At 44.5% G+C, this 27,770-nt stretch overlaps 2 protein-coding genes across 7 annotated transcripts in view; one reads left to right on the forward strand and one right to left on the reverse strand.

Annotated features, from left to right (window-relative positions):
- The window catches only part of LOC307039968 (calcium-dependent secretion activator 1), a 202,621-nt gene that overhangs the window by 161,955 nt on the left and 12,896 nt on the right, over window positions 1–27,770 (reverse strand). The gene's annotated exons all lie outside the window — the stretch shown is intronic.
- On the forward strand, window positions 959–17,904 carry LOC307038822 (uncharacterized protein; the record flags this gene model as incomplete). Its single annotated transcript, XM_079680499.1, has 4 exons — window positions 959–1,763; window positions 2,682–2,951; window positions 15,310–15,606; window positions 16,118–17,904. 4 exons carry the CDS (start codon window positions 959–961, stop codon window positions 17,326–17,328), a joined length of 2,583 nt encoding a protein of 860 aa, XP_079536625.1. The 3' UTR covers window positions 17,329–17,904.

A 27,770-nucleotide genomic window follows, 5' to 3' on the forward strand; every position in this document is an offset into this window, starting at 1 on the left:
TAGCTTAGAGAGGAGTATCACCTGCCACTACTGACAGCACAAGTCACATGAGGCAGTTTAGCCAACGGCAAGACCACATTATTCTGACGTCAGATAGAAACAAGGAAGTAAACAAAGACAAGCATGGACTAATATGACATACCAGCAGCTGGTGAGTTCGGTTCGGACATGAAAGCCGCTTCAGCGCGCTTATGACAGGTGAAACTCTGCATTTTGCCATCCACGGTGACACACAGTGTAGCAGGATACTTCATGAAGTATTTCATCCGGCCACGGAGGTTGCGTTTGACTGGGTCAAAGAGACGGCGCTTGTTCATCACCTCGACACTGAAATCAGGGTAGATGGAAATGATCGAGTCATGGAATTTAAGTGTCCCTTTCTCCCTGGCGACACGGAGGATCGTCTTCTTGTCCTGAAAATCCAGAAGTTTAATCAGGATGCTCCTTGGTTTATCGCGGGGATCTGGCCGCCTCGGGAGAGTGGTGGGAGTCCGGTGAGCCCTCTCAATCTTCAGCGGCGATGGGAAGTTCTCCTGCCCCAGGACTTGGTGGATCAGCTGGGTCATAAAGCGGACCATGTCTCCTGATTCTGCAGACTCAGGTACTCCAACAAAGCGAAGGTTGTTACGTCGGCTGCGGCTTTCTAGATCCTCAACTTTGTTTTTAAGTGTAGTATTGACCGACTCCATTCGTTCAATGCGGGTCGTGAGATCAGTTATGTTGTCCTCGTTAGCTGAAACACGTTGCTCAAGCAGATCAGATCAGAAAAGCACTGAATATTCTTCGCGAGCACTATGCAGGAAAAGACAAACCCCGCGTGGTGAGTTTGTACTGTGAACTTTCCTCGCTCCATAAGGCTAGCAATGAAACGGTCACTGACTATATAATTCGAGCAGAAACTATATTCACGTCATTGAGAAGAGCAGAAGAGCACATTAGTGATGGACTTCAGACAGCTATGGTAGTTAAGGGGCTACCTGATTCATACAAGCCATTCGTCGTGCACATCACCCAGACGAATGACACTGTAACGTTTGGCGAGTTTAAAACGAAACTGCGAAGTTATGAGAGTACAGAAAAATATGGGAAGAGTGACGTGAATGTTGAAGAAGACAACGTGATGAAATCTAGCGGGGCAACGAGGTCACGAGGACGAGGAAGAGGAAAGAAAATGGACCTGGCTGATGTTGAGTGTTACACGTGCGGTAAAAAGGGACACATGGCCAGAATATGTCCTGACGGGTACCACGTGAGAAGAGAGGAACGAAAATGGGACACACCACAGCGAGGAATGGGGCGCAGTCGAGGACGAGGCCGTGACCATGTGAAGAAAGCTGATGAAGAGACGGGGGCAGAGCCAACATCTTTCAGTTTCTTCAGGATGAGTGACTGCCCTACACAGAGAGGGAACAAAAAAGGTCTAATGGTCGACTGCGGCGCCACAGCACACATGATCAACGACGCCACAAAGTTCAAAACAGTTGACAAGAGCTTCAGACCCGAGGACCACATGATCGAGCTGGCCGACGGATCCAAGGTGAGCGGGATGGCGAAGATGAGGGGAGACGCTGAAGTCTGTTTGCTGGACAGCGAAGGACGACAGGTGAAAACGAGGCTCAAGCAAGCGCTCTACATCCCATCTTTTCCACAAAACATCTTTTCAGTCAAAGCAGCGACAGCCAACGGAGCTGAGGTCCACTTCAAGGACGGTAATGACTGGCTGGTCAACAAGAATGGTACCAAGTTCAAAATGGACGTGTATGGTAGGCTGTATTACCTTAGCACAGTAGAGGATGAAAATGTTGATGAAATGTATGGGTGTCATGACATTCAAACGTGGCATAGGATACTTGGTCATTGCAATTTTGATGATGTTGCAAAATTAGAGAAGGTGGTTGAAGGGATGTCTATAAAAGGGAAACATGACATGTCCAATCAAAACTGTGAAATATGCACACAGGGCAAATTTACACAAAGCAGAAACAGGCATGCAGATGCTAAAGCTACAACTGTGTTAGAGCTAGTTCACACAGACCTATGCGGTCGTATAGAACCAGCAGATAAAGATGGGTACAGATATGCAATAGCATTTACTGATGATTACAGTGGGATGATTTTTCCATACTTTATCAAAGCAAAGAGTGACGCGACAAAAGCTACTGAAAAATTCATAGCAGATGTAGCGCCATATGGAAAGATAAAGTGCATAAGGTCTGATAACGGCACAGAGTTTACGGGACAAGAGTTCCAGTCTCTACTTAGGAGTAACGGGATAAGGCATGAGAAGAGTGCACCCTACTCACCTCATCAGAATGGAACTGCCGAAAGAGGTTGGAGAACCTTATTTGAGATGTCACGATGCATGCTATTGGAGAGTAACCTCCCAAAGCAATTATGGACATATGCTGTACAGACAGCAGCTCAAATCCGCAACAGGTGCTACAGTAAGCGGCTAGAGCAGACACCTTACTGTGTTTTCACAGGAAAAACACCTAACCTATCTAACATGAGGATATTTGGCTCTGAATGCTATGTATATAAGCAGGATAAAAAGAAGCTGGATTCTAGATGTGAAAAGGGGATCCTTGTAGGCTATGACAAATACAGTCCAGCATACAATGTGTATTATCCTGAGACAGGAAAAGTCCTAAAACATAGGCTGGTGAAATTCATCACCAAAGGTAGCGCAGATAGACAGACTCAGACAGATTGTGACATGGGGGAAGACTTTGAGAGTTATGCAGATACACCACCAAAGAGAGTCAACCAGGTACAGGGACAGCCTAAGGAGCGTAAAGAGTCCAGTGGTGAAGAGACTGCTGAGGCAGGTCCTACCCAGATAGATAGTACTGAGAGAGAAGAGGGAGAAAGGAGATACCCTACGAGACAGAGAAAGGCTCCAGAATACTTTAAGGAGTACCAGTGTAAAGCTGAGTGTGATGGTGACGAAAGTGAGAATGTAGATTATTTCTACAGAGTAGCTTATGGTGTACCTAATACACTTAAAGAGGCAATGGACTCTAAGAAGTCAAAAATGTGGGCTGATGCGATGAAAGAGGAGATTAATTCTTTGACCGAGAATGAAACTTTCACTCTGACTCCACTGCCAAGAGGCAAACAAGCAGTGGGAGGTCGCTGGGTATATGCAGTGAAAGAGAGCCCAGATGGATCTGAGATTTGTAAAGCCAGATATGTTGCAAAGGGGTATAGTCAAGTTGAAGGGATTGATTATAAAGAGACCTTTTCACCAACAGCCAACATGACCTCTGTACGAGCATTAATGCAGGTGGCTGTACAGGAGGATCTTACTTTACACCAAATGGATGTGAAGACTGCTTACCTCCATGCTCCAATCGACTGTGAGGTATATATGGAGCAGCCGGAAGGTTTTGAAATCAAATCAAAAACAGGGGAACACTTAGTGTGTAAACTAAACAAGTCATTGTATGGTTTAAAACAGTCCGGACGTAACTGGAACATGTTACTGCATGATCACCTTACAGAGAACGGTTTTGTGCAAAATGATGCTGATCATTGTGTCTACAGCAGAAATACTGAGAATGAGAAAGTGATTCTGTTAGTATGGGTGGATGACTTAATCATAGCAGCGAGTGACAACACCTTACTCACTGATGTCAAAGAAATGTTGAACAAAAGTTTTAAGATGAAGGATATGGGTCCACTTAAACACTTCCTGGGTATCGATTTCAGACAGAGTGATGGAGAGATCAAAATGACTCAAAAGAGACATATAGAGAAGATGTTAGCAAAATTTGGAATGTCTGAATGCAAACCGAGATCCACCCCATGTGAGCAAAAGTTAAACTTTGACAGTGAGGGTGAAGTGATTGATTCAACAGGATACCGAGAGATAGTAGGTAGCTTGATATACATTATGACATGTACTAGACCTGACCTGAGCTGGGTGGTTAGTAAACTATCTCAATACCTAGCAGAACCAAAGCAGCAGCATTGGGCTACAGCCAAACACCTACTGAGGTACTTAAAGGGTACTATAGATCAAGAGCTACACTACCAGAAATGTGAGGAAAGCGTTCTAAAGCTGGAGGGGTACAGTGATGCTGATTGGGCAGCCGATAGGGATGATAGGAGGAGCACAACTGGATACTGTTTCAGCTTAACTGAGAATGGTCCAGTTATATCGTGGAAGAGCAGGAAACAGCCAACGGTGGCATTATCCACCTGCGAAGCTGAGTATATGGCACTAGCAGCCACTACTCAAGAGAGTATGTACCTTGTACAACTACTAAGAGGAATAGATAGTTGTAACCAGCATGTACCAGTCAAGATATATGAGGACAACCAGGGGGCGATAGCTTTATCTAAGAACCCAGTATGCAGACAGAGAAGCAAACATATTGACATAAAGTATCACTTTGTACGGTCTGCACACACAGAAGGGAAAATATGTATAGAATACTGTCCTACTGCAAACATGGTAGCGGATGTCTTTACCAAGCCAGTGACAAAGGCTAAGTTTGAGAGTTTCAAGGGATATTTGTTTGGAGAGTAATGTGAACTGGCAGATGTAAATGTTTTGAAGTCTTAAGAACACTGCCAGTATGCCAAATGTTTTATTTTTTTTTGGAGTTTTGTATTTTTGGTTTTATTTACCATTATAGAGAGCTATACACATGTCTTTGAGTGGGAGTGTTGAGCATATTTAGTTATATGACAAAGCCATGTTAAGCCAATCACATTAGTTACATTTGGAACATGTGTTGCCTGCGTGCACACTGGGCACACTGGGATGCTGTTGCGAGCATGGGCACAATAAACGGTCTTGTGAACTCCGACCAAAGAGATGATGGTTGTGTGTGATTTCTCTCCGTGAATATAGCTAGCTAACCACATTGGTGACTGATATAACGTGCTGCAGAAATGTCTCTCGCTACATTCTGTTTCACAAAATACATCACAGACCTCTGTTTTTCTGCTTTCCCGTTTCACTTCCAGAAACATATACACGTTCCCTCACTGTCGCTCTACCATTCACAAACACACATGCACAAGCCGCACCCCTCTCTCTCTCTCTTAAAGGGACAGCGATCTCATCTCACTCTGCATGACCCTAATATCATAACTTGTGTGTTCTGGAGAATCACAGAACGGACGATCGTCCTTATTATTATGCCGTTTAAACCAATTATTTAAATGTGTTTGTTAAATTCGGCATCATGTAAGTTGCGCTGACAGGTCCACACACTGCTTCCCCGCAGCGAGGCTCCCGCGGCCTCCAGCTCCTCAACCCCCCCGTTGATAATTATCGATCGTTGGCACGCTGATAACATTTTTAAAATGGCACTTCATATCAAAAAGGTTGCCGACCCCTGCTATACGCCATACATTCATAATGTCAGCGGGAGGGAGGGGGGAGCATCGCTACGTAAAAGCATTAGTGCGAGGGAGAGCTGTCATCTTCCCTTTACAAGCTTCAAACATGTATTTATCGGGAGATTTTGGCAATAAAAGTTTCATATTCTGCAAAAAATTCCCTGGAAACCTCCAAAACCCTTACACAGAAAGAAGATCTCTGCACACGCTTTTTTATATCAGCTTTGTGTTTCAATGGTTTTGTCCTAACCTTGGAGAGCCGTATGTTTACTGCCACCCTAAAAGGACCTCAAAAATGTTAAAAATGTTAATAAAGAATTTATTGAAAAGTTAGTTGGCTGATTGTTTTATATTGGCTCAGCCAGGTTATATGGGATGCCCAGTCTACTATATATGATATGGGTCACTCATTTTACAATATTAAACTTTGTTTTCTTATCTTTAATGTGTCATCCTTATGTAGAATGCTATTACGAAACACACATTTGGTTGTTTATAGCATAAAGAACATCGGATTTAATGTGAGGTAGGGAAATAATCATTTGAGTATAAATATGTGCATATAAATATGTAATTTACAACAGCTGTACGCTGCTTGAAAAGCTTGAAAATGCACCTTGAAAATGCTTGAAAAGTGCTTGAATTTGACTTTGGAAAAGGTGTAACAACCCTGAGTTATGTTGCAGTTGTGTTCTTTTTTTATTATTATCTAGTGCTAGGCAGTTAGCGCTGTGTTGTTAGCTGTCAAAGACCTCTGTGCAGACTTATTTGACCACCGGCGATCGCAGACGGAAGTTCAAAGTTTGCTGCTCGTTTATATCGCCCAATTTTCAAAACGCGATCAAAATACCCATTCACATGTCTTGTGGCATGCCTGAACTGTCTACATACGACATTGTGCGTCACCATAGTAGGGAAACTTTCCTCCCATTATGGTCCAGATTCTTGTTGGAGAAGGGAAGAATGTACCCCAATCTGCTGCACCTAATACAAATAGTCCTAGTTTTTCCTGTCTCTACCTCTCAAGTTGAACGGCAGTTCTCAGTAATGAAGAGAATGCAGGGCGATTGGCGTTTAAGCCTGCACACTTCAACAATTGAAGATCTACTCCTCATCAAATCCCAGGGTTGTGCTCCTGCTGAATATCAAAGTGATGAAGCTGTGGCAAGATGGTGGGCAGCTGGCATCAACAAAAGGAGACCCAATATTCATCCCTATGGTCAAAGGAACCCCAAAAGTCCAAATCTCCCTGACTCGTCATCATCTCCATCTTCAAGTGACTCAGAATAAGGACGCACCTTGACGTAGGCCCACTACCACAGTCTCACAGTGAGCCAAACATGTCTGTGCTATAAGAATCCTTTGTAGTTTTAATAAAGAATTTGTTTAATTGCAATTTGGTGTCCATTGAATGCTTAATAAATATATATAAAAGTATTGTAAATGCATATACAATTGTAGTCACTTCATATCGTATGTTAAATCATTGTTTTAATTTATGGCCTTGGTGCCCTGGCTTTTGGCCTTTGTGCCCTTAAAAAATTGACAACTCAAAAGGCCAAGTGGCCTTGCCCCTAAAATGACGAAATTCCAGGCCTGAGCCTAACAAAGTACTTAACATCTAATATATTGCTTTCCTGCAATGTTAACTATGTTGAAGCACTTATTTTAACTGATATTATACATATGAATTATACTCTTATGTATGTAGATAGCATAAGAAATGTGCAGAATATGACAGTTTAATAGTGGAGGTATACACACATATTGATAGATGTCTTGTAAAGCACTGTTGAGGAACCTCAGCTGCGACCCAAGTTTTTCATTCATTGCATAACTACACCGTAGTTGTGTATGTGTTATGTCAATAAACCTTAGGAAATCTTGAAAGGGATGTGCAAAATAGCCATTATACAGTCTTTAATTAACTATTAGTAGAGAATAACGAGAAATTCCATTTAGTTTCCATTCATGTCAATTGCAGATAAATGTTTAGTCTTCTCAAGCACCAACTTTCAAATATCTCTCCTGATTGTTGGCACTTGACAATCACCTTCCCTGAATTTTACTCAGGTGTATCTAAAGTCTGATTTAAGGGTTGTTTATATTTCACATCATTAATCAGAATCTGCAAAGTAACTCAAATAAATGTAGTGGAGTAAAAATACCAGGTTAACCTCTGAATTGTAGTGGAGTAGAATTACAAAGTAACAATGAGCTGTCACGTGGGTATATATTAATGCTGCGCATTATGGACACAAGCGATTTTCACCCATTTATTAATTATATGTTTTACATTTGATAACACCAATGTGTTTAATACTGGCAACTTCTAATTGTGGGAAAAACGAAAAAGCTCAGTAGAGACGTCCCATAGAACATTTTGCGAAACACAATAGCCAGCATGTGTAGTTCTGGGGGGGTGTTCGATTCCAGTTTTGGATAGTCTGGCATGGTTTCTTTCCATTTCAAAGAGCTGTTTGACGCTCGGCGTAACCTTGGCGCACTTCCACTCCAACATCCAATCCCAGAACTTGAAGATTAATCACGGGGACAGTAGTCCTAAACGATAGCTGGGGATTATGGGTAGTGTAGTGTCTTCGGCCATCCTAAACTCAGAAATGTTGACAATCGCAATGATGCTCGAAATGTCCCTTATCGGCCTACGTCTCTTTCCGGTTATTTTTATTTTGAAATTCAGTTCCTGACGGACGCCAAAAAAGCCAGAGATTATGGAATTAAACAAATAAATAAAAACAAGGATAATTGTGTGATATTGGTGAGTAAATAAAAGTGTGTTATTTAGAAAAGAATAACAAATTAAAAGGAAAAAAAGATTTTAAAAAATACAGATTACAGTATTCTGAGGCTCTGAGCCCCATTTCTTTTCCTCACAAACGACAAAAAAAGTCAGAGATTATACGATTTAAAATAAAAACAATAATCGTGGCTTGATATTGAGTAAAAACATGTTTTTATGAACCCCACAGCTTCCGGTCTTCCAAGACCCGAACGGACAAAAACACGTGCTGCAGGCACGAAACATACTACCAATAGAAATACATTGCTTTTAAAATCGTTCTGTGTGACACGAAAAAAAAGGGGGAAATCGTGTTGGTGATCGCAAATCAATAGATTAAATGTTGTGACTATAACACGAAATGCCATGAGACTGGGTTGTACTGTAAGGTAATTATTATATGTACAGCACCTTCGCTCGACCAAAAACCGTTTTAAAAATGTGCTATAGGCTATAAATAAAACCTGAGACCAAGACTACTTTTGACCAGACAACGACCAAATGAGTCATGTTGCCGTTTTTTGCGGTTTTGATGTCTGTTCTTGTTAATAGCTTCGCAAGTTCTTATCATGGTGTGATGGTGTATGTACCCATCGATTCTGTGTCATCTCACGATCAGATCGATGGGTTGGACGTGCAGCTACAATAAGTAATAAGGGTGTTATGAGTGAGTTTCTGTGCAACACTCCGTTAGCATTTTTTGCTCGTGGCTAATTCATAGGCTCAGCGCTAGCTTTATGGGTTTAAATATATATATATATCAGTTAGCCTCTTAAGCCCCACGGACCCGGTTCCGGGGCCGAAATCGCGTCATTTGCAGGAAACAACGTCTAAGGAACCTTAATATTTAATAAACTATGAATATTTTGGTATCCATATAACGGGAAAAAAATAATTTAACTGATCTTTTTCCTTCTTTTTTTTTCAAAAAAACACACAATGCTAACAGTGAGCCTCTGTATTAGCACCGAGCGAAAAATGCTAACTTATTACTGCACCTATAAATCACTCCTAGCTCCCTTATTACTATGGGCTCAGAACAGTCTCATAATACACACATGCACACAGAAGGAGTCACACTTGTATTTCCGGATCCACACTTGTGTTTTTCAATGCATACACAAATGTGTTCCGTTTCATATACATGTAAATAAAATCAAAATACAGAAAAAAGCTTTACATGTGTATTTTTGATCCACACATATTTGTTTTCCGTTTAAAACCTCTGAACCTGCAAATACAGTCTTTTGAGACTCCCCTGACGGTCAGCCGATTCGTACTTGTAATTTCTCTCATCTATAGCCCATCAGATGTCTCCTCAATTCTAAGCCAATCACATGAGCGCGCCCCCACGAGGGTAGATTCCTTGCGTTCATGACGTAGCGCTTCATGTACGCATTTGCGCAGTCCGGAGCTGACAGGTCCATGGTCTCAGTACATTGCCACTTTCCGAACAGAAAATGCACGCAAATACAAACCTTTATATTATTAAGGTACAGCGTCACTTTCCGAAGCATTGATGAATGCTTGTGTGTACACAAAAACGGCAGGCAAAACCGTTTTAAATGTATGTTTTCCTGTATGGTGAATACAGCTGCTTTATTTATGTCCGTATGAAGTTGTTGTGAGTGTGAAGGGAGCAGCTACAGGTTAGCTTAGCCTAATCGATCAGTGCACTACGAAGCCAGTGCTGGACAGTGAACTGTCAACGAGGGGGAGCCCCGCCGGTCATTATCGGCCGATATTCACTCTAAATAGTTTGATAGGTGCTCTCTATGAAGGCCGATCAGGAGAGCTGGATCTCATCGATATGGACATAAACGCGAGTGAAGTATAACCGGACGCGAGAGAGAGAGAGATCAGATCAGCTGCTGAGTCTGACGGAGACATGCAGCTCTGCATGATCACCTGAAGCTCCGCCCTCTGTTTAGCGAGCTGACCGGACAGCGCAAAATGCATATATGAAGTGTCATGAACGCAAGAAATCTACCCCTCGTGGGGGCGCGCTCATGTGATTGGCTTAGACTGGAGGAGACATCTGATTGGCTATAGATGAGAGAAATGACAAGTACGAATCGGCTGACCGTCAGGGGAGTCTCAAAAAACCCACACACGAATGCACAGCGATCCGTGCACAGAAAGCGGTTTGTGTTTGCAGGTTCAGAGGATTTAAACAGAAAACAAATATGTGTGGATCAAAAATACACATGTAAAACTTTTTTCTGTATTTGGATTTTATTTACATGTATATGAAACGGAACACATTTGTGTGTGCATTGAAAAACACAAGTGTGAATCCTTTTGCGGATCATGAAATACAAGTTTGAATCCTTCTGTGTGCATGTGTGTATTATGAGACTGTTCTGAGCCCATACACATCCAACACATCGTTTATGACCGCAAAGACACAGAATCTAACGGTGCCCACCTCAACAGTGAAAGAAACAAACTTGCGACGTTATCAATAAAAACGTACATCAAAACATGTGGCGCTAGGTAGCCTACAACGCTAACATGGTTTACCTTGGTTTTGTCTGGTCAAAACTGGTCTTCAATGTCATTAAAACGATAACAACGATGCTGTAGTTAATCCATAGGTTAATATCCAATGTGGCTGTGTCCCCTTTGAAATGTTCTGATAATCTATAAGCAATAAAACTGCAATTCCGTTTTCAAATAGTAGAGCAGACCATTCCTACGCTCTGTAGCAAGATTGAATGCGCGAAGACGGCACCTTTTTTTTTAACATGAGTGTGTGCGGGACGATTTCCCTTCGATTCTATTGGCTCTAACGGTCAGAAAGAGATGTCACATATCAAAATCGAAGAAGGGGGACCAGAGATAAGGAAAATCAATTTTTCCATCTCTGTAAACTCATCAATAAGGTTGGGCCTGTGTTCTTAAAGAAGGAACATGCTAAAGCTACTGCATCATGGGTAAATACCTCTCGCTCACACTCTCGCCCTTCTGTAAAAACACAGTAACACATGTATTATTTATATTAGTATTGTACCATTTGTACTAAGCATCATGACCCCAAAATACAATTTTAGTTTGAATCAAGGACTTCAGTGTGAAATGCTATTTCTGTGTAGAGAGCCCATTTTCATAACGGAAATATAAAACTGACTTTAAGTATGTGTGTTCAGTAAAAACAAATAAGAATTGAAATCACAACCACAACACGTTGCATTAAAGCTGTAGCTGGTGATTGATGAGTAGTAAATGGACACGCTGATGTCTCTGTCAGCTCTTTGTAAACCTCTGTTTCTGTTTCCTCTATCTTTATCTTCCTGTCCGTCTCTCCCTCTGTCTGACGGCGTCACTTCCAGCCTGGAGCTAAAGCCGTCTCAGAGCTTTGGATTTTTTATTGAATTGGATAACCTGTGTCACCAGCTTCCTCTGTTAAATATCACACCTTTCTCATATGGCTGGCTGGTGCTGCCACATTAACTGATAAGAAAGTGCCAGTCAATGTGTCACTCTAGCAGGCCAACAAATAAACATGTTCCTTCTATAGAAACCAACAGCACCAGCAAACACCTGCGTTAGTAAGAAAGCTTTTAAGAAACACATCAACTCATTAAACAATAACGGTATTATGACCTATGTATTGTGAACTCTGTTGACTTTAAAAAGATAATAGAACATGGAGGAAATCTGTCTGAGCATGGAAAGAGCATTAACAACAGATACTGTATGTACTGATGGATCTATGGGATCTATGTGTCAAAAGTTTAGTTTTAATAAGCAAAACATGTGTATTTTGTTACGTTATTTAACAGTGAACATAGGCATTGTCAAATTAAGAATAAGCAATACAAAAGATTAAATATAGGGCGTCAAGCTAAAGCTATATTATGTGAAAGCAAAACTACAACACACAGAACATGAGTACCATGGACTGTACAAGACAAAAGCTAAATATGAGCGGCTCCAGCCAGCGGCATGATGCAGAGCTGAGCTGACACAAAGGGGGAGGTATGGTGGAGCAGGGGGCGGGGCTTTGTGATGCAGCAAAGCAGATAGCTGGTTCCTGGCTGTCACCAGCGCCATATAGAGAGCGCTGGCTGTCACCATGGCTGTCACTACCTGATCTGCAGCTCTGCCCGATCTGCAGTGCGCATGTGCGAGATGGTCCACCATATTGCACAACTCCGGACGGCAACCCAAGTAGAACAACATTGACACAGTGGCTTTTGGCAAAGTTCAAAAAGAAAACTCGAGAGAGATGAGTTATTGTTATTACAACGTGACTTCACTATTATTTAACAACTCTTTTTATGGGGTTCTTTTATTTGGGGTCAAGTAAATTGTCAGAATAAGTGACAAATGAATTTAACTTCTGTTAGACAGCTATATGCCATACATTTTTGCACACATTCACAGTAAATATGTATTCAGTATGATAGCTGTCTAACAAAAGTTAAATCCATTTCTCACTTATTCTGAAAATGTACTTAACCCCAAATAAAAGAACCCAATAAAAAGAGTTGTTAAATAATACTGAAGTCACGTTGTAATAACAATAACTCATCTCTCTCGAGTTTTATTTTTGAGCTTTGCCAAAAGCCACTGTGCCAATGTTGTCCTACTTGGGTTGCCGTCCAGAGTTGTCCAATATGGCGGACCATCTCGCACATGCGCACTGCAAATCGGGCAGAGCTGCAGATCGGGTAGTGACACTGGCGACCTGAGACACACCTGTCACTCAAAGCACCCTTATACCATAACCAGGGTTGGGAGGGTTACTTCAAAAATGTAATCCATTACGATCTCTAGTTACATCCATCTTCTCCCGCTTATCCGTGGTTGGGTCGCGGAGGTAGCAGTTCCATCAGAGAGCCCCAAACTTTCTTTTCCCTGGCCACATCAACCAGCTCTGACTGGGGGATCCCAAGGCGCTCCCAGGCCAGCGAAGAGATATAATCCCTCCACCTGGTCCTAGGTCTACCCCTCGGTCTCTTCCCAGCTGGACGTGCCTGGAACACCTCCCTAGGGAGGCTCCCAGGTGGCATCCTAACTAGGTGCCCGAACCACCTCAACTGGCTCCTTTCGACGCGAAGGAGGAGCGGTTCAACTCCGAGTTCCTCCCGGATGACCGAACTTCTCACCTTATCCCTAAGGGAGACACCAGCCACCCTGCGGAGAAAACCCATCTCGGCCGCTTTACCCGCGATCTCGTTCTTTCGGTCATGACCCATCCTTCATGACCATAGGTGAGGGTAGGAACGAAAATGGCGCGGTAGACAGAGAGCTTTGCCTTCTGGCTCAGCTACCTTTTCGTCACAACGGTGCGGTAAAGCGACTGCAGTACCGCTCCCGCTGCTCCGATTCTCCGACCCATCTCACGCTCCATTGTTCCCTCACTCGAGAACAAGACCCCGAGATACTTGAACTCCTTCACTTGGGGTAAGGACTCATTCCCTACCTCTAGTTACATGTCAAAATCAAATCAGTGACCTAATCTGAGTATCACAATATAAAAGTAGTGTAACCTGGTTACTTTTTTAATCACTTTTGGATTACCTCAATATCAAATGCAATGCAGATAAAAAGAATATAAAATAAATACAAATAAGATGTTTTTTACTTAAGTATAGGTAAACTGTAAACCAAGATATTTCATAAAAAAAGGAACTAACAGTAAAAGTTTATAAATGCTGCTTAAGCTTAATACATTAATCAAAAGCACACTGTATTTTTGTTTAATAATGTTAATAAAAATGCATATATTTAAATTAAAGAAGAAGAAATTAGCCTAAATATTAACCATACAGAAATTTCATTCAGTATTCTCCCTATAATATATCTATCTTTATTTAAAAATGTATTGTAACACTGTAATCCTGCTAGTTATCTCTTCTTCTTTTTTTAAATGTAACAGTAATCTGATTGCTTTTCTTTTTTATGTAAGGTAATTCTGTTATCAACCCCCCAGGAATGGGGTGACGTCAGGCTTTGCCGAACTGCATTGTGGTTCCGTCACGTCGCTTTGCCTCCGTTGTTCACTTCGAAAGTTAAACTTTTCAAGCTTCGACGGAAGCGTCAGCCAATCAAATCATATGCCAGTACAAGCTCTAGCCCACGGGTTCTCAACGGGGGCGGTACCGCCCCCCAGGGGGCGTTCAGAGAACATCGGGGGGCGCTGGAAGCAATATTTTTGAAAGGGGGGCGTTGAGGTGTTCTTGGGGGGCGTTCACGCATAATGTCTTTTTGTCATGAAAAACGCTGGCCACAGCGTCTTTTCCTGTACAAAAAGCAGCTGTCAGCATCTTTTGTTGCTATAGGAAACCACAACTCTGCTTGCGATTGGTCGGCTGTCAGCAGTATTATTACGGGTACGTTCGTAAATGCACGAACGGTCAGTCCGCTCGGACAACCCGTCTGTTCCGCCAGAGCACCCAGCTGTGAGCGTTCAGAGCGCAGCGCTCTGGACTGTGGAACGGGGACGCTCGGAGCGCTCTGAGCGCAATTTACGAACGTACCCTACAAAAAGCAGCCGGGAGCGGACCGGAAGTCGTTGTAATTTTGGGATCGCGACTGTTAATAATCTGTGTCCCTTTGTTACATTTTAATATGTTTTGATATGACAAATTCCACTAACAGATTCGAACTAAGTGGTCAGTTTATGAAAATAATACCCGTTTCTATTAGAGCCATATGAAATCCGCGTTCACGGAATCGCGGACGGAATCGCGGAATTGACCAATAAAAATGGAATCAACTGTAAAACGTGGAATATTGCAGAATTTGCCATAATTTGGACTGAAATTCCGTTTTCGGGAGAACGATGGAACGTTTGGTGCAAAGCAAAAATGACCGGGACGCTAACACGTGTTACAACGCACACGTCACTTCCACACTGCTTCACAACAACACAGCAATGTCCAAGCGTGTAGCTGCTTCGGTATCAACATCATCATCTAAAAAGCTACGAAATTCCACACTAAACCCTCAATTCAGAGCACAGCAGTATCCGAATGATTTTTATGCCTCCGGCGATAAGTTATTTTGTAAATATTGTCAACATACCGTGGATTGGACCCGCAAAAATACGTGCGACGATCATTTAGTCTCGAAACGCCATGTCAGAAACAAGGGAAAACACTGTGCTTCCCAAAACACACCTGCACTTCAAACTACAATTACAGCAAGTACCTCGTCAGCAGATTCAAGACGAGAGTTTGTGCAGGACTTTGTAGCTGTTTGCGCCGAGTCAGACATCCCTTTAGCAAAGCTGAAGAAGATGCGACCATTTCTAGTTAAGCACTGCAAGCAGGGAAGAGCGCTGCCCGAGAACGAAACAGCCCTTCGCCAAATCCATCTGCCCCGTGTGTTTGACCAACATATAACAGCTGTTTTGGAGAAAATCCATGGGAAGAAGTTGTCGGTGGTTGTTGACGAGACGACCGATACCAGGGACTGCAGTGTTCTAAACATCGTCATTGGTGAGCTAATGAACAGCCTATTAACATGTCGTTTAAATATCCTAATTTTTTTTACATGCTGCAGTGTGCATTGTCAGCATGCAAAGTGTGATGACGATGATCTCTGCCTGGTGATCACAATAGATACAGCTAGAGGGCGAGGCTAATCAATGACACTATTGTGATTAAATAGCTATGTACAGTAGTCCTACATTTAGGACTATAGATGGAAATTATAGCTCCTTGCTAAATCTGGTGCACCAGTCTATTTTTTTAATGCAAATGATTGTCAGTGCACACTGTCCTTTATAAACAAAATAAACTAAAGGTGCATAAATTATGCATTACTGTATTTCATCACAATAGAATAGATACTATAGCTAGGCTACTGACATTGTGATAATGTCAGTAGCTAGCTGTATCTATTGTTTACACTTGAAATGTGTATTTTTATTTTGTGCATTTTTATTTTGTCACAATATTATTTGGCTTAAATATAATAATCTTTTGCTTGTGTTATCTTTCATTGCAGGTGTTGAAAACCAGTACTATCTGGTGGATGTAATTTTCATGGATCGATGCAACCACTCAACAGTTGCCCAAGCCATCATACGCTCCTTCCACAGCAATAATCTGGAACTGAATGATGTCTGGGCAGTGGTCACAGATAATGCCTCCTACTGTCTGAAGGCATACAGGGAGATTCTAAAAGGAGTGATGCCCAACAGTGTCCATGTAACGTGCCTCTGCCATATCATAAATCTGGTGGGTGAGACCTGGCAGCACTACAGATACTTCTCTGATGCTGCATCACTTGTGGCAGCGATGAGATCTGTCTTCTGCAGGAAGCCTGCTAGAAAGAGAAGATGGGTGAGCTTCCTCATCAACAAGGAGTTTGTGCACACCAAGGCTCCTCCTGAATCAGTGGGCTCCAGATGGAATAGCTGGTTTGAGGCAGTGCAGTACCACGCAGAGCATGTTCATCTGTACAGAGAATTTTTGTTGGAAGAAAATTCATCAGCCCAAGCAGTCACAAACATCCTCAGCCTGCTAGAAACAGAGGAAAAGATGCAGGCCCTCACTGTGAAGCTAACCTTCATCGCAGAAGGCTGCTCCAAACTGATGACAGCTCTGACTATCCTAGAAGGAACCCATCGTACCACAGCAGTGTCTGCATACAACATCATGGAGGACCTGGGCTCTTACCTAGTGAATGGAACAGCAAAAACATGCGGGTTTGGTGCCAAGACAGATGAGCTGCTGAGAAAGATGGGTGTTCGAGAGAGGAAGCAGGTTCTTGACGATCTCCATGATGCCTTCCACTTGGCCTTCACAAAGTTCTCCAAGCACTGGGACACGCACCCAGCCAGAGAGATCTACAAGCTGATAAGAGTGTTCGATCCAAGGCAGGCACCAGTCATGGAGAAGCGGATGGAAGCCTACACAAGACTGATACCCATGGCAAACCCATCACAAGAGCTCAGTGAGCAATGGATTGCCTACCAGCACTCCAGGGAGCCCTTGGCAGCGGATGTCACTCTTGCTGATTACTGGAGGGGCATGAGTGTGAGATTCCCAAAAGTTGCAGAAATGGCAATGTCCTACATCTACTTCCCAGTCAGCTCAGTTGACTGTGAGAGGAGTTTTAGCAAGTACAAGACTCTCCTTACAGACAAGCGAGGCACTCACCGAGCTCAACACAAAGAGGCTGACCATCATGTACTTCAATGGAGATGTCTCTGATAGATGGAAGACTTAAATGGACAGACAGGAGCTAATAAGGAGTAGTAGTACTAGTCATACTACTACAGGGAAACAGAAACACGTTTTATTGTTTTAGTTTCGAGTTTTCAACTAAATTCAGGTTACTAAGTAAGTTGTTGCATATTTTCTGATGCATTTTTTCATTTATAATGAAAAGCGTAACAGTTTACAGTTATTGTGTTTACAGTTATTGTATTGAGTGTTTTGTTTACAGTTATTTATCTTTTTTACTTGAAGCACAGAGAGAAAAGTTTGCTTAAAATGTGTTAACTCAGAAGCCAGAAGCCAAGGGAATGTTTTGTTTAGTTTTTTCTTTACTTGAAGCTTATAAGCACTTTAAAATTGAACTGTAGCACTTAAACATTAAAAAAGACTGTTATATCTTATTGAATTGTGGACATTTATTCATTCCCACTTATTAGACACTATTTCTGATGGTAAAATTAGCGTAAAAAGCAAAATACAGAATTCTGAAATATTAAAACGGAAAAAACGGAATTTGGCAGAAAATAAAATGGAATTTGGAAAATAATAAAACGGATTTCATATGGCTCTAGTTTCTATGTCTGCTACGACATGGAAGAGCTGGCTAGCCAGGCTGCTCCACACAGAGCTCTGTTTGTTCAAAATTACAACGACTTCCGGTCCGCTCCCGGCACGATACCTTGTCATGTCACCAGCAAGCCCTCTAGCGTTTGCCGCCATATCGTGACACTACCCCCCCCCCGCCCCCCCCCCCCCGCCCCTAAATATTAGCATCATAAAACAACAAAAATCATATCACATCAGCAAAATGGCCGCGAAAAAGACAGTACTCTCTCTATTGAATATCTTAGCTATGGCTTCATACCGTCTCCTACCAATGCACAACTCCCAATGTGTTTACTTTGCGAACATGTATTTTCCAATGAGGGAATGAAACCCTCACGTTTAAAGGAGCACCTTACCAAGATCCACCCGGATAAGGCAGATAAGGAGCGTCCGTTCTTCCAGGCCCTCAAAGAGAAACATGGGTAGGAGCACCATCAGCCTCTTCGCTAGGAAGACCACCCAGACTGAAAGCGGGCTAATAGCGTCATATAACATCTCCTTGCTGATAGCCAAATGTGGGCAGCCGTTCACAATCGGAGAGAAGTTGGTACTCCTTGCCATCAAAGAGGTCATATCTACTGTGATGGAGCGTGATCCCACACAGGTGCTGAAATCCATCCCACTCAGTAATGACACCGTAGCACGCAGGATTGATGAAATGGGCGCTGATACAGAGGAGCAGCTGTGTGCCATCCTGCGGGAAACTCCATTCAGCCTTCAGCTGGATGAGACAACCACTTCTGACAACAATGTTCTGTTGATGGCCTATGTCCGCTATAGCACCTCCAACAGTCAGGAGATGGCTTAGGAATTTTTATTTTCCAAATATCTGGTCACAGACACCAAGGGCCAGACCATTTTTAATGCACTGGATGCTTATCTACAGGAGAAGTCAATCCCGATCAACAACATCCTCACATGTGCTACTGACGGTGCCCCTTCCATGGTTGGCAGGTACCGTGGCTTCACCACTCTGCTGAAGGAGCAGGTCCCGCATGTCCTCACAGTCCACTGTGTCTTGCACCGCCACAACCTTGTGGCCAAATCTAAAAGTCCACCTCTCCACGAGTCTCTCAATGGTGCAGTAAAGGCAATAAACAAAATAAAAGCCCACGCCGTGAATAACAGATTGTTCCGACAGTTGTGTCAGGAAAATGATGAGACCTTTGAGCGTCTTCTTCTCCACACTGATGTCCGCTGGCTCTCAAAAGGAAACTGCCTTGCTCGTTTTTATGAGCTGTTTGACAGCATCGTGGAGTTCCTGGAGGAGGTGGATGCAGCTCTCGGGAACAGGTATCATCCAGCCGCTGCGACATCATGTACCTCGCAGACTTCTTTGGCAAAATGAATGTCACGCTGAAGCTCCAAGGAAAAGGAGTTACTCTGATCCAGAGCAAGGCGGTCATCCACAGTCTCACCTCCAGGCTGGATCTATACCGGCAGAACATAGGCAGGAAGCAGTTTGCTCATTTCCCGCTGTTGACCAAGGTGATCTAGCCTAGGCTACTAAATAATGATAATAATAAATAATACATGTAATAAATGTAGGTTACTCTATGCAACACTATATTTGTGTTCCTGGTTAGTATAAATAACTTATGTTCTGAATGTATTATGAGAATAAAGAAACATCAATTAGTAAACTAATTAGCAATAAAATAACCAGTTTAAAATCGGATGGTAACATTCTGCACCGATAACAATTTCCTGGTTATACTCATTGCAGGTGTCTGAGACTCTTACCGATGAGCGCCTCCTCATTTACACAGACCACCTGAGGATGGTGAATGCCGAATTGAAGATCCGCTTCAGAGATCTTTTGGACCTCGATGTTCCCACCTGGGTGGTGCAGCCCTTTCAGGCGGACGTGGCGGAATGCGAGCCAGCAATACAGGAGCATCTCATCGACATCCAGAGTGACGATGAGGCCCAGGCTTTTTTCCACACCTCTGGCTGGGGCAAGATGTGGGTCAAATACTCTCAGCGTTACCCGGCTCTCTGGGAGAAAGCGAGGCTGCTTCTTCTGGCTTTCCCAACCACATACCTCGTGGAGCAGGGATTCAGCCAGGTCCTCCACATGCAGTCCAAGTACCGCAATCGCTTGAACTTGACGGCCTCAGGTGCACTGCGACTGAAACTAAGTTCTCTGCAACCCGCAGTGAAGAAACTGGCGGAGAACCACCAAGCGCAGGGGTCACACTAACCTTCACCCCCCCCCGCAATTTGGCGAAATGCAACACCTTTCCGACCTGTTAGTTCTGTAGGCCTAATGTACAGTTTTGTAGCCTACTGTTTGTTCTGCACTGGACATGTGTGAAATTGCTGCTGTTCCGTAGCAGTCTGTTTGTATTCTCTGCTCTTGCCTGAGTTTGTTTAACACTCATAAATATCATTTTTATTCACATTCACATGGCTTTTCTGCTCTCTGGTAAACTAATGATAATGATATTCCAACTGCCCAGTTAAATCCAATCTATTATTTGGCATTCAGTGACATGCTTTTTAAATGATATAACACAGAATATTAGTCAACATTAATATTCAGGGAAGAAAATAAGTCTACTTTTTTTGATGGGGGGTGGTAAGAGACCTGGATAATGGACAGGGGGGCGCTGGCCCAAAAAAGGTTGAGAATCCCTGCTCTAGCCAATCAAACCGTGTGCTTGTGTGTCCGGGGCGTGAGATTAATGTGATTGATTGTTTGTCACGCTCCAGACACGCCCACCGGCAAGCTTCAACGCGACCCTGCCGTGTGGACGCACCGTAAGTACCGTAAGTATACCATCAACCACCAACAGCAGGCTCACCCCGATGGCGTTAACATTGTTGCAGGAGATTTCAATAAGGCCAACCTAAAATCTGTCCTGCCTAAATTCTACCAGCATGTCAAGTGTCCGACCAGAGGGAAAAACACTCTTGATCACAGTGGCGTTTTCGCCTGGAGGCAGAGGGAAGCCAGGCTTCCCCTGTTTTTTCGGATTGTAGTTATAATTTTAATAAATAAATAAAAACACTTCGTTTAGTTTCGGAAATTCATTGTTGTATGTTGCTGCCGGCCCGTCTCAGGTCTCCTGATTCTCATTGAGTATTTTACAAAGAGTGAAACAGCGCCCCTCTAGATGTTATGGTGGAACAGTAGATTGCACTCTCTGTTGCGAGAGGAGGCCAGCCGAAATTTGCTTCCCTTGGTGAAAAAAAATGGAGGGATTGACCAATCAGATGAGGCTCACGTCATGCCCCTGCCAACCTGTGATTGGTCAGGGCCATGCCAAGGGAAGCCAGAGGCGGCTGGCTTCCCTTGCCTCACAATCCAATCAAATCGCATCAATTTAGTGGTGCAGTGACGCGTCCCAAAAAGCGGAAGTAAGCTGCGCTCGGTTTCCCTCGACAAAAATAACAATGGGATTTCTCCATAGGATTTTGGAAAATGCACGTTTTGTTCAGTCGAATAATATCCACATGTCTACCCTACTTTTATAATGTTCGAATCATAAATCTAATCGATAGAAGATAGATAGCGTCACTGCACCACTTTCACCGCCGTTAGAAAGTAGCAAGCAACTGAAGCAAGTGCAATTATGGAGGGTGGAGATTTGGAGTATTTAATCAAAAATAATTGGATTAAAGTTCCGCTGCAGCAGCAACAACTAATACAATCTGATGACAGGCCAATGCCCAAACTGGAGCTGTGTACAGCGAGGAACAAAGGAGCGAACCGGACGTAAAACGTTAAAGGTCTCCTGATTTAGTTTGTGAATCAATGCTTATTAGAGTTTCGGCTGGAGAGTGCGTGCGGACCTGTCGGTCAGATAACAGGCGTGTGTAAGTCCTGCATTTGTATGATACAAATGTGTGTAAAATGATACCGGGCGCTGTAATCACTCATCTGGTTACGTTATTACATTGACCACCACACCCCCCCCACCCCAAAAGAAAGGACGTATTATTGGCTTCCCCTAATTTTTTCCCCACGCCACGCTACTGCTTGATCATGTGTACTCCAACATCAAGCACGCATACAGAGTCATACCTTTCCCCCACCTAGGCCTGTCAGATCATATCTCCATGCTACTGACCCCTGCATACATCCCCCTTAGACGGAGAACAAGTCCAACAAGAAAGTCTGTTACAACCTGGCCTGTGTCACGATCTGTCTGTGTTGTTTTTTGTCTCGTCTTTTTCTGTCTTTGGTTTCCTGTTTTATTTTGAAAAGTGTTCACCCCCTGTCTTGCCTGTTGCTTTCTGTCTGTTTTACCTCCTACCTGATTACCCGATTGTGTTCACCTGGTGCCCCTGTGTATTCTCCTCCCTCCTCACCTGTCTCTTGTTTGTTTGATTAGTCCTGTGTGTATTTAGGTTCTGTGTTTTCTGTTAGTCTTTGTGAGTTCCTTGTTGTTGTTGGACTGTGATCACTGGGAAGAGTTCTGTCTTTGACATTTTGGCCTTGGAATAAAGGTGTTTTTCTTTGAAATCTGCATTTTGGGTCCTGCCTGACAGAAGGAACTCACCAAGGATGGGCCCGGCCGATCCTTTTGAGTTGGAATTACTCAGTTTTTCCTTTTCTTTGGCTGGCTGCTCTGATAAGTGGAGGGGAGCGTCTGGAGTTCAGCAGTGAGAGGCTGCTCTGGCTGAGGCGCACCAGATGGCTATGGAGAAACCAGGTTTAGTGAAATTCTTACCTGGCTGGATTTTGGACTTCCTCTCGGTGTTTGATTCCTGGCCCGCTAGCCCCAGGCATGCTAGCTCCCTGCCTCCCAACTCCCAACCTGACACCATACGCCTCGGTGTGTTCCGTCTGGAGTCAACCTCTGCTTCTGCCCCAGTTCCTGCTCCTGTCCAGGAGCCATTCTCTGGAACTCGTCTGGCTTTTGGAGGTCCACGGAGCCTCCAAAAAGCTCCTAAGAGAGGGAGTCGCAAGTCCAGGCTAGCAGCCCGAGCCCCAAGAGCCATAGTTCCGGCCAGCCCCAGCAGCCATGGTTCCGGCCTCAGTTCTGGCCCCAGCAGCCATGGTTCCAGCCCCAGTTCTGGCCCCAGCAGCTATGGTTCCGGCTTCAATTCCGGCTCCAGTTCCGACTCCAGTACCGGCGCCAGCAGCTATGATTCTGGCTCACGTTCCGGCTCTCCGGCCCACTCCAGTCCCTCGTGTTCTGTCGGTGTTCCGGCCCACTCCAGCTCCTCGTGTTCTGTCGGTGTTCCGGCCTACTCCAGCTCCTCGTGTTCTGTCGGTGTACCAACCCACTCCAGCTCCCCGTGTCCTGTTGGAGGTCCCGCCGTCACCTCTTCCGCCGGGGGTCCTGCCGACACCATGTCCTGTTCCGCTGAGGGTCCTGCCAACTCCTGGTCCTCTTCCGTGGGGCATCCTGCCGGAGCCTGTCCCACCGGCTCCGGTTCCTGTTCGGCCGACACCGGGTCCTGCCCAGCCTCCGGAGCTGTCTGGTCTTCGCCCTTGAGCCCGGCCCCCTGAGAGCCGCGGTCTTTGCCCTCGAGCCCGGCCCCCTGAGAGCCGAGGTCTTCGCCCTTGAGCCCGGCCCCCTGATTGCTGCGGTCTTCGCCCTCGAGCCCGCCCCCCTGAGTTCCCCAGTCGTGGCCTTCGCCCTCGAGCCCGGCCTCCGGACTCTTCCAGCCGCTGCCTTCGCTCTCATGCCCGGCCCCCCTGAGTTCGCCCGCTGTGCCCTTTTTGAACTCTTCCTTGCCCCCGGGCCGTCCGCCCGAGACCCCTTCCGGGTCCTCCGCTGTGTCCCTGGGCTGTCAGCCCAAACCCGTCCTCCAGACCCCCTCCACCCACCCTATTGGCCCTAGTATTTGAACACCAGCAATAGGACCTGGCAACCTACACAGAGACGGTACTGTCCTACATTAAATACTGTATAGACAACGTCACTGTGGTAAAAAGCATCAGGGTTTTCCCAAAACACAAACCCTGGATGACTGGCCGGGTCCGCATGCTGCTCAAGGCCCGTGACTCAGCCTTAAGGTCAGGGGACAGAGCTCTCTACAGTGCTGCTCGAGCCGACCTGAGGAGAGGAATTACAAAAGCCAAGACAGACTACAAAAAAAGGATTGAGGACCACCTCACAAGCAACAACCCTAGGCAGGTGTGGCAGGGCATTAACCCTTTGGAGTCGACCGTCATGCCGGCGTGATCAGATCACAAGCCGGTGCCGCATAAAAACAACAGTCCAGACAACATTGCCGTGTGTTTCTGTCGAAAGTACTGGCTTGAAACTATATCCCAGTCTTTGTTTCATGCAAAAAGACCCAATAAACGCGGAGATACGACGATATAAAGTTAATACAAACATATTTCAAAAGTATGAATAATGGAAGCACATATTTTAATATCTTCGCCGTATTTTATCATTTTACGAAACGGAAAATACTGGAAACTGTAGATCCTGCTCAACAGGATGTATTTACCAGGGAGGGGGTGAGGTAATCAGGTAAACGGAGTGATACAAAACTAGACGAAAAGAGACGAAGAATGACGGCGGGAAATGGAGAGAGACGAAGATATACGAAGACAGGCGGCGGGAGACAAAGAGAGACGGCGGGAGACTGCGATTGAAGTAAAGTGACAGACAAACATTGAGAATTTAGATATAGTTAGATCGATTTAGAGTTTTGAAGATTCAACTATGATGAAGAGAACTCTGAACGTGAGTCAAGCTATGAGCTTGTTTTTTGACATGGAGGAGGAGCCTGTGATGTTGCCCTCTGTGTCGTAGTTGACAGAAACTGCTTTGAAGCGTGGCACAGATAAAGACAGAAAAGACAGATTTTTGTACATAATGTGTATATATATATATTTGTATTATATTTATAATAACACTTTTGCCTTATCAGAATAAAATCCTGTGTACATTATTTAAGCTTTTAAATGTTTTGTTGTGCCTACTGTGTCACTGTTGGCAGAACTTGAGAAATGAGGAAAAAAAGCCGATGGATACAACTGTTATTTGTTCATACATTTTGTATATAGGTTCATGCTACCTCAATCAAACTTTCACGTTATCATAGTGACATCCCATGTATATATTTCCAGCTTTCAAATGGTTTCGTTGTGTATGTTTGTGTTACCTATATGAAAAATAATATCATTTTCAAAATCTGTTTTTACGTTTTTTTGTGATTTTGGGTCCAAAATGTTCATATAGTATCTCAAAATGAAAGAAATAACTATCAGGTTATATAGGTGAGGTTGTCCTTAACAAAAAGATACCAAACATTGACATGCCAAACATTTCTTAATGGGGTTTAGTATCAAAAGTATGCGAAAACGGCCAAATTAGCCCAGGACTCCAAAGGGTTAAGAACATAACCAACTACAGGGGTGTGACATGACAACTAGGGACTCAAGCGTGTCGCTAGCAGAGTAACTGAACTGCTTCTTTGCTCGCTTCGAGACATCACAGCAGCAATCAGCAACTCCACCCCAGCCCCAAACCGCTTCCAGCACCACTTACTGTGGTAGATCATGATGTGAGGCGGATGCTCAAAGCACTGAACCCCAGGAAGGCTGCTAGTCCAGATGGAGTGCCTGGGAAGGTGCTCAGAGCTGGTGCCAACCAGCTCTCACAGGTCTTCACCAGCATTTGTAATCTCTCCCTGAAACTCGCTGTTATCCCACCTTGCCTTAAAACTGCCACTATCATTCCTGTTCCTAAGAAAGCAACCACAGACAGCCTTAATTACTACCGCCCCATTGCCCTCACACCTGTGATCATGAAGTGTTTTGAGAGGCTGGTGTTACATCACATAAAGGCCTGCCTTCCCCCCACCCTCGACCCACACCAGTGTGCCTACAGAGCAAATAGATCCACTGAAGACGCCATAGCTCTCCACTCTGCACTGAGCTACCTGGAGCATCGTGGGAGCTACGTCAGATTGCTCTTTATTGACTACAGCTCAGCGTTCAACACAATCATCCCGGACATTCTAGTTTGCAAACTATCAAACCTAGGCCTTCCCCCACCCGCCTGTTCCTGGATCAAAGATTTCCTCACTAACCGCCCCCAGCGTGTGAGACTTGGCCCCCATCACTCCTCCACCCGCACTCTCAGCACCGGCTCTCCTCAGGGCTGTGTGCTGAGCCCTCTCCTGTACTCGCTCTACACCCACGACTGCAGTCCAGCCCACCCAGAGAACATCATTGTCAAGTTTGCTGACGACACCACTGTGGTGGGGCTTATCTCAGGAGGAGACGAGTCGGCCTACAGGGGTGAGGTACTGAAGCTCTCAGCGTGGTGTTCAATTAACAACCTGGCACTGAACCCCACAAAAACCAAAGAGATCATCGTAGACTTCAGGAGGAATACTACCGACCTCGCTCCCCTCAACATTAACGGTGAGTGTGTAGAGAGGGTCCACAACTTCAAGTTCCTCGGAGTCCTCATCACCAACAACCTTTCCTGGAAGGACAACACCACAGCTGTCATCAAGAAGGCCCAGCAGCGTCTGCACTTCCTGAGGGTGCTCAGGAAGAACCACTTGGCCACTAAGCTGCTGGTGATCTTCTACCGCTCTACCATCGAGAGCCTATTGACATACTGCATCACAGTGTGGTACGCCAGCTGCACTGAGGCCGACAGGATGAGGCTCCAGAGAGTCGTAAAAGCAGCACAGAGGATCATCGGCTGCCCTGTCCCCTCCCTGATGGACATTTACACCTTCCGCTGCCTCAGTAGAGCCAAAAACATTGTTAAGGACAGCTCACACCCCGGCTTTCACCTGTTCAACCTGCTGCCCTCCGGCAGGCGCTACAGGTGTATCACATCCAAAACAAACAGACTCAAAGACAGTTTTTTCTCAAGAGCCATCATTGCTCTTAAAGGTCCCATGTCATGCTTTTCCGGTTGTTACCCGTCCCCTTGTGTGTTATGAAGGTTTTCATGCATGTAAACGGTCTGCAAAGTCACAAACCCTCGAAGTACACCCTGTAGCGAGTAAAACTCTAACACAGAGAAGACCTATCTATGCTGCCCCAGAACGCCTCGTTGGAGATTTCTCATTTTCCATTGTTTTCTTCCTGGGTTCTGTGACATTTGAACGCCCAAATCAACAACAAATGACCGGATTGGCCCAAATGGACCAATCCGCGGAGCACCTCACACACCAGGATCCCTTGGCTAACTAACAGGGCATCCCATTGACTTGCATAGAGCTCCCTGAACGCTGGTAATAGACGAGTTGGGATGGCGGAGAAATGCTCTCCGCAGACCCATTCTCAGAGCGTTATAAACCTTTCTCTTACTCAATATCAAGCCACACTTATTGTTTTTACTTCGGCTGTGAGTGTTTGTGTGTGCTCAGGATGAGTTTCGCTTGTTCTCGCTCTATCGCCGACCCGGAAGTCTGTCCGCTCCTCGCAGCAGCTGCAAGCAGCAACGAGCCTCGCAACGTCCCGACCAATCAGTGCACACTGGGCTCACAAGGAGGGGGGGGGGACAGGAGCTCCAACAAGCCGTTTAGGACCGAGAGTGAATACACAGACTATACAGAGATGCTGTATGGGAATTTATTTTTAGTTTGGAACATTGAACAATATAAATCTATTCTACTAGACCTCAACAATGGAATTATGATCAGTAGAAATGGCCATGGCATGGGACCTTTAACACCTGAAAGTAATACCTCTTAATCATCCTGCATGTGAAATAAATGTGACTGTGTATATATATATACATATATATCATTATTATTATCATTATTATTATTATTATTAGGGTCTGAGACCTAGGTCGGCGAAGACCCTATTGAAATCGGTCGCGCAGTGACCGATAAACCTGCGAAACACACACAAAACAGGGAAAACGACCGGCAAAAGCACAGAA

The sequence above is a fragment of the Notothenia rossii genome (assembly GCF_949606895.1).
Source record: "Notothenia rossii genome assembly, chromosome: 5".
Classification (NCBI taxonomy): Eukaryota; Metazoa; Chordata; class Actinopteri; order Perciformes; family Nototheniidae; genus Notothenia; species Notothenia rossii.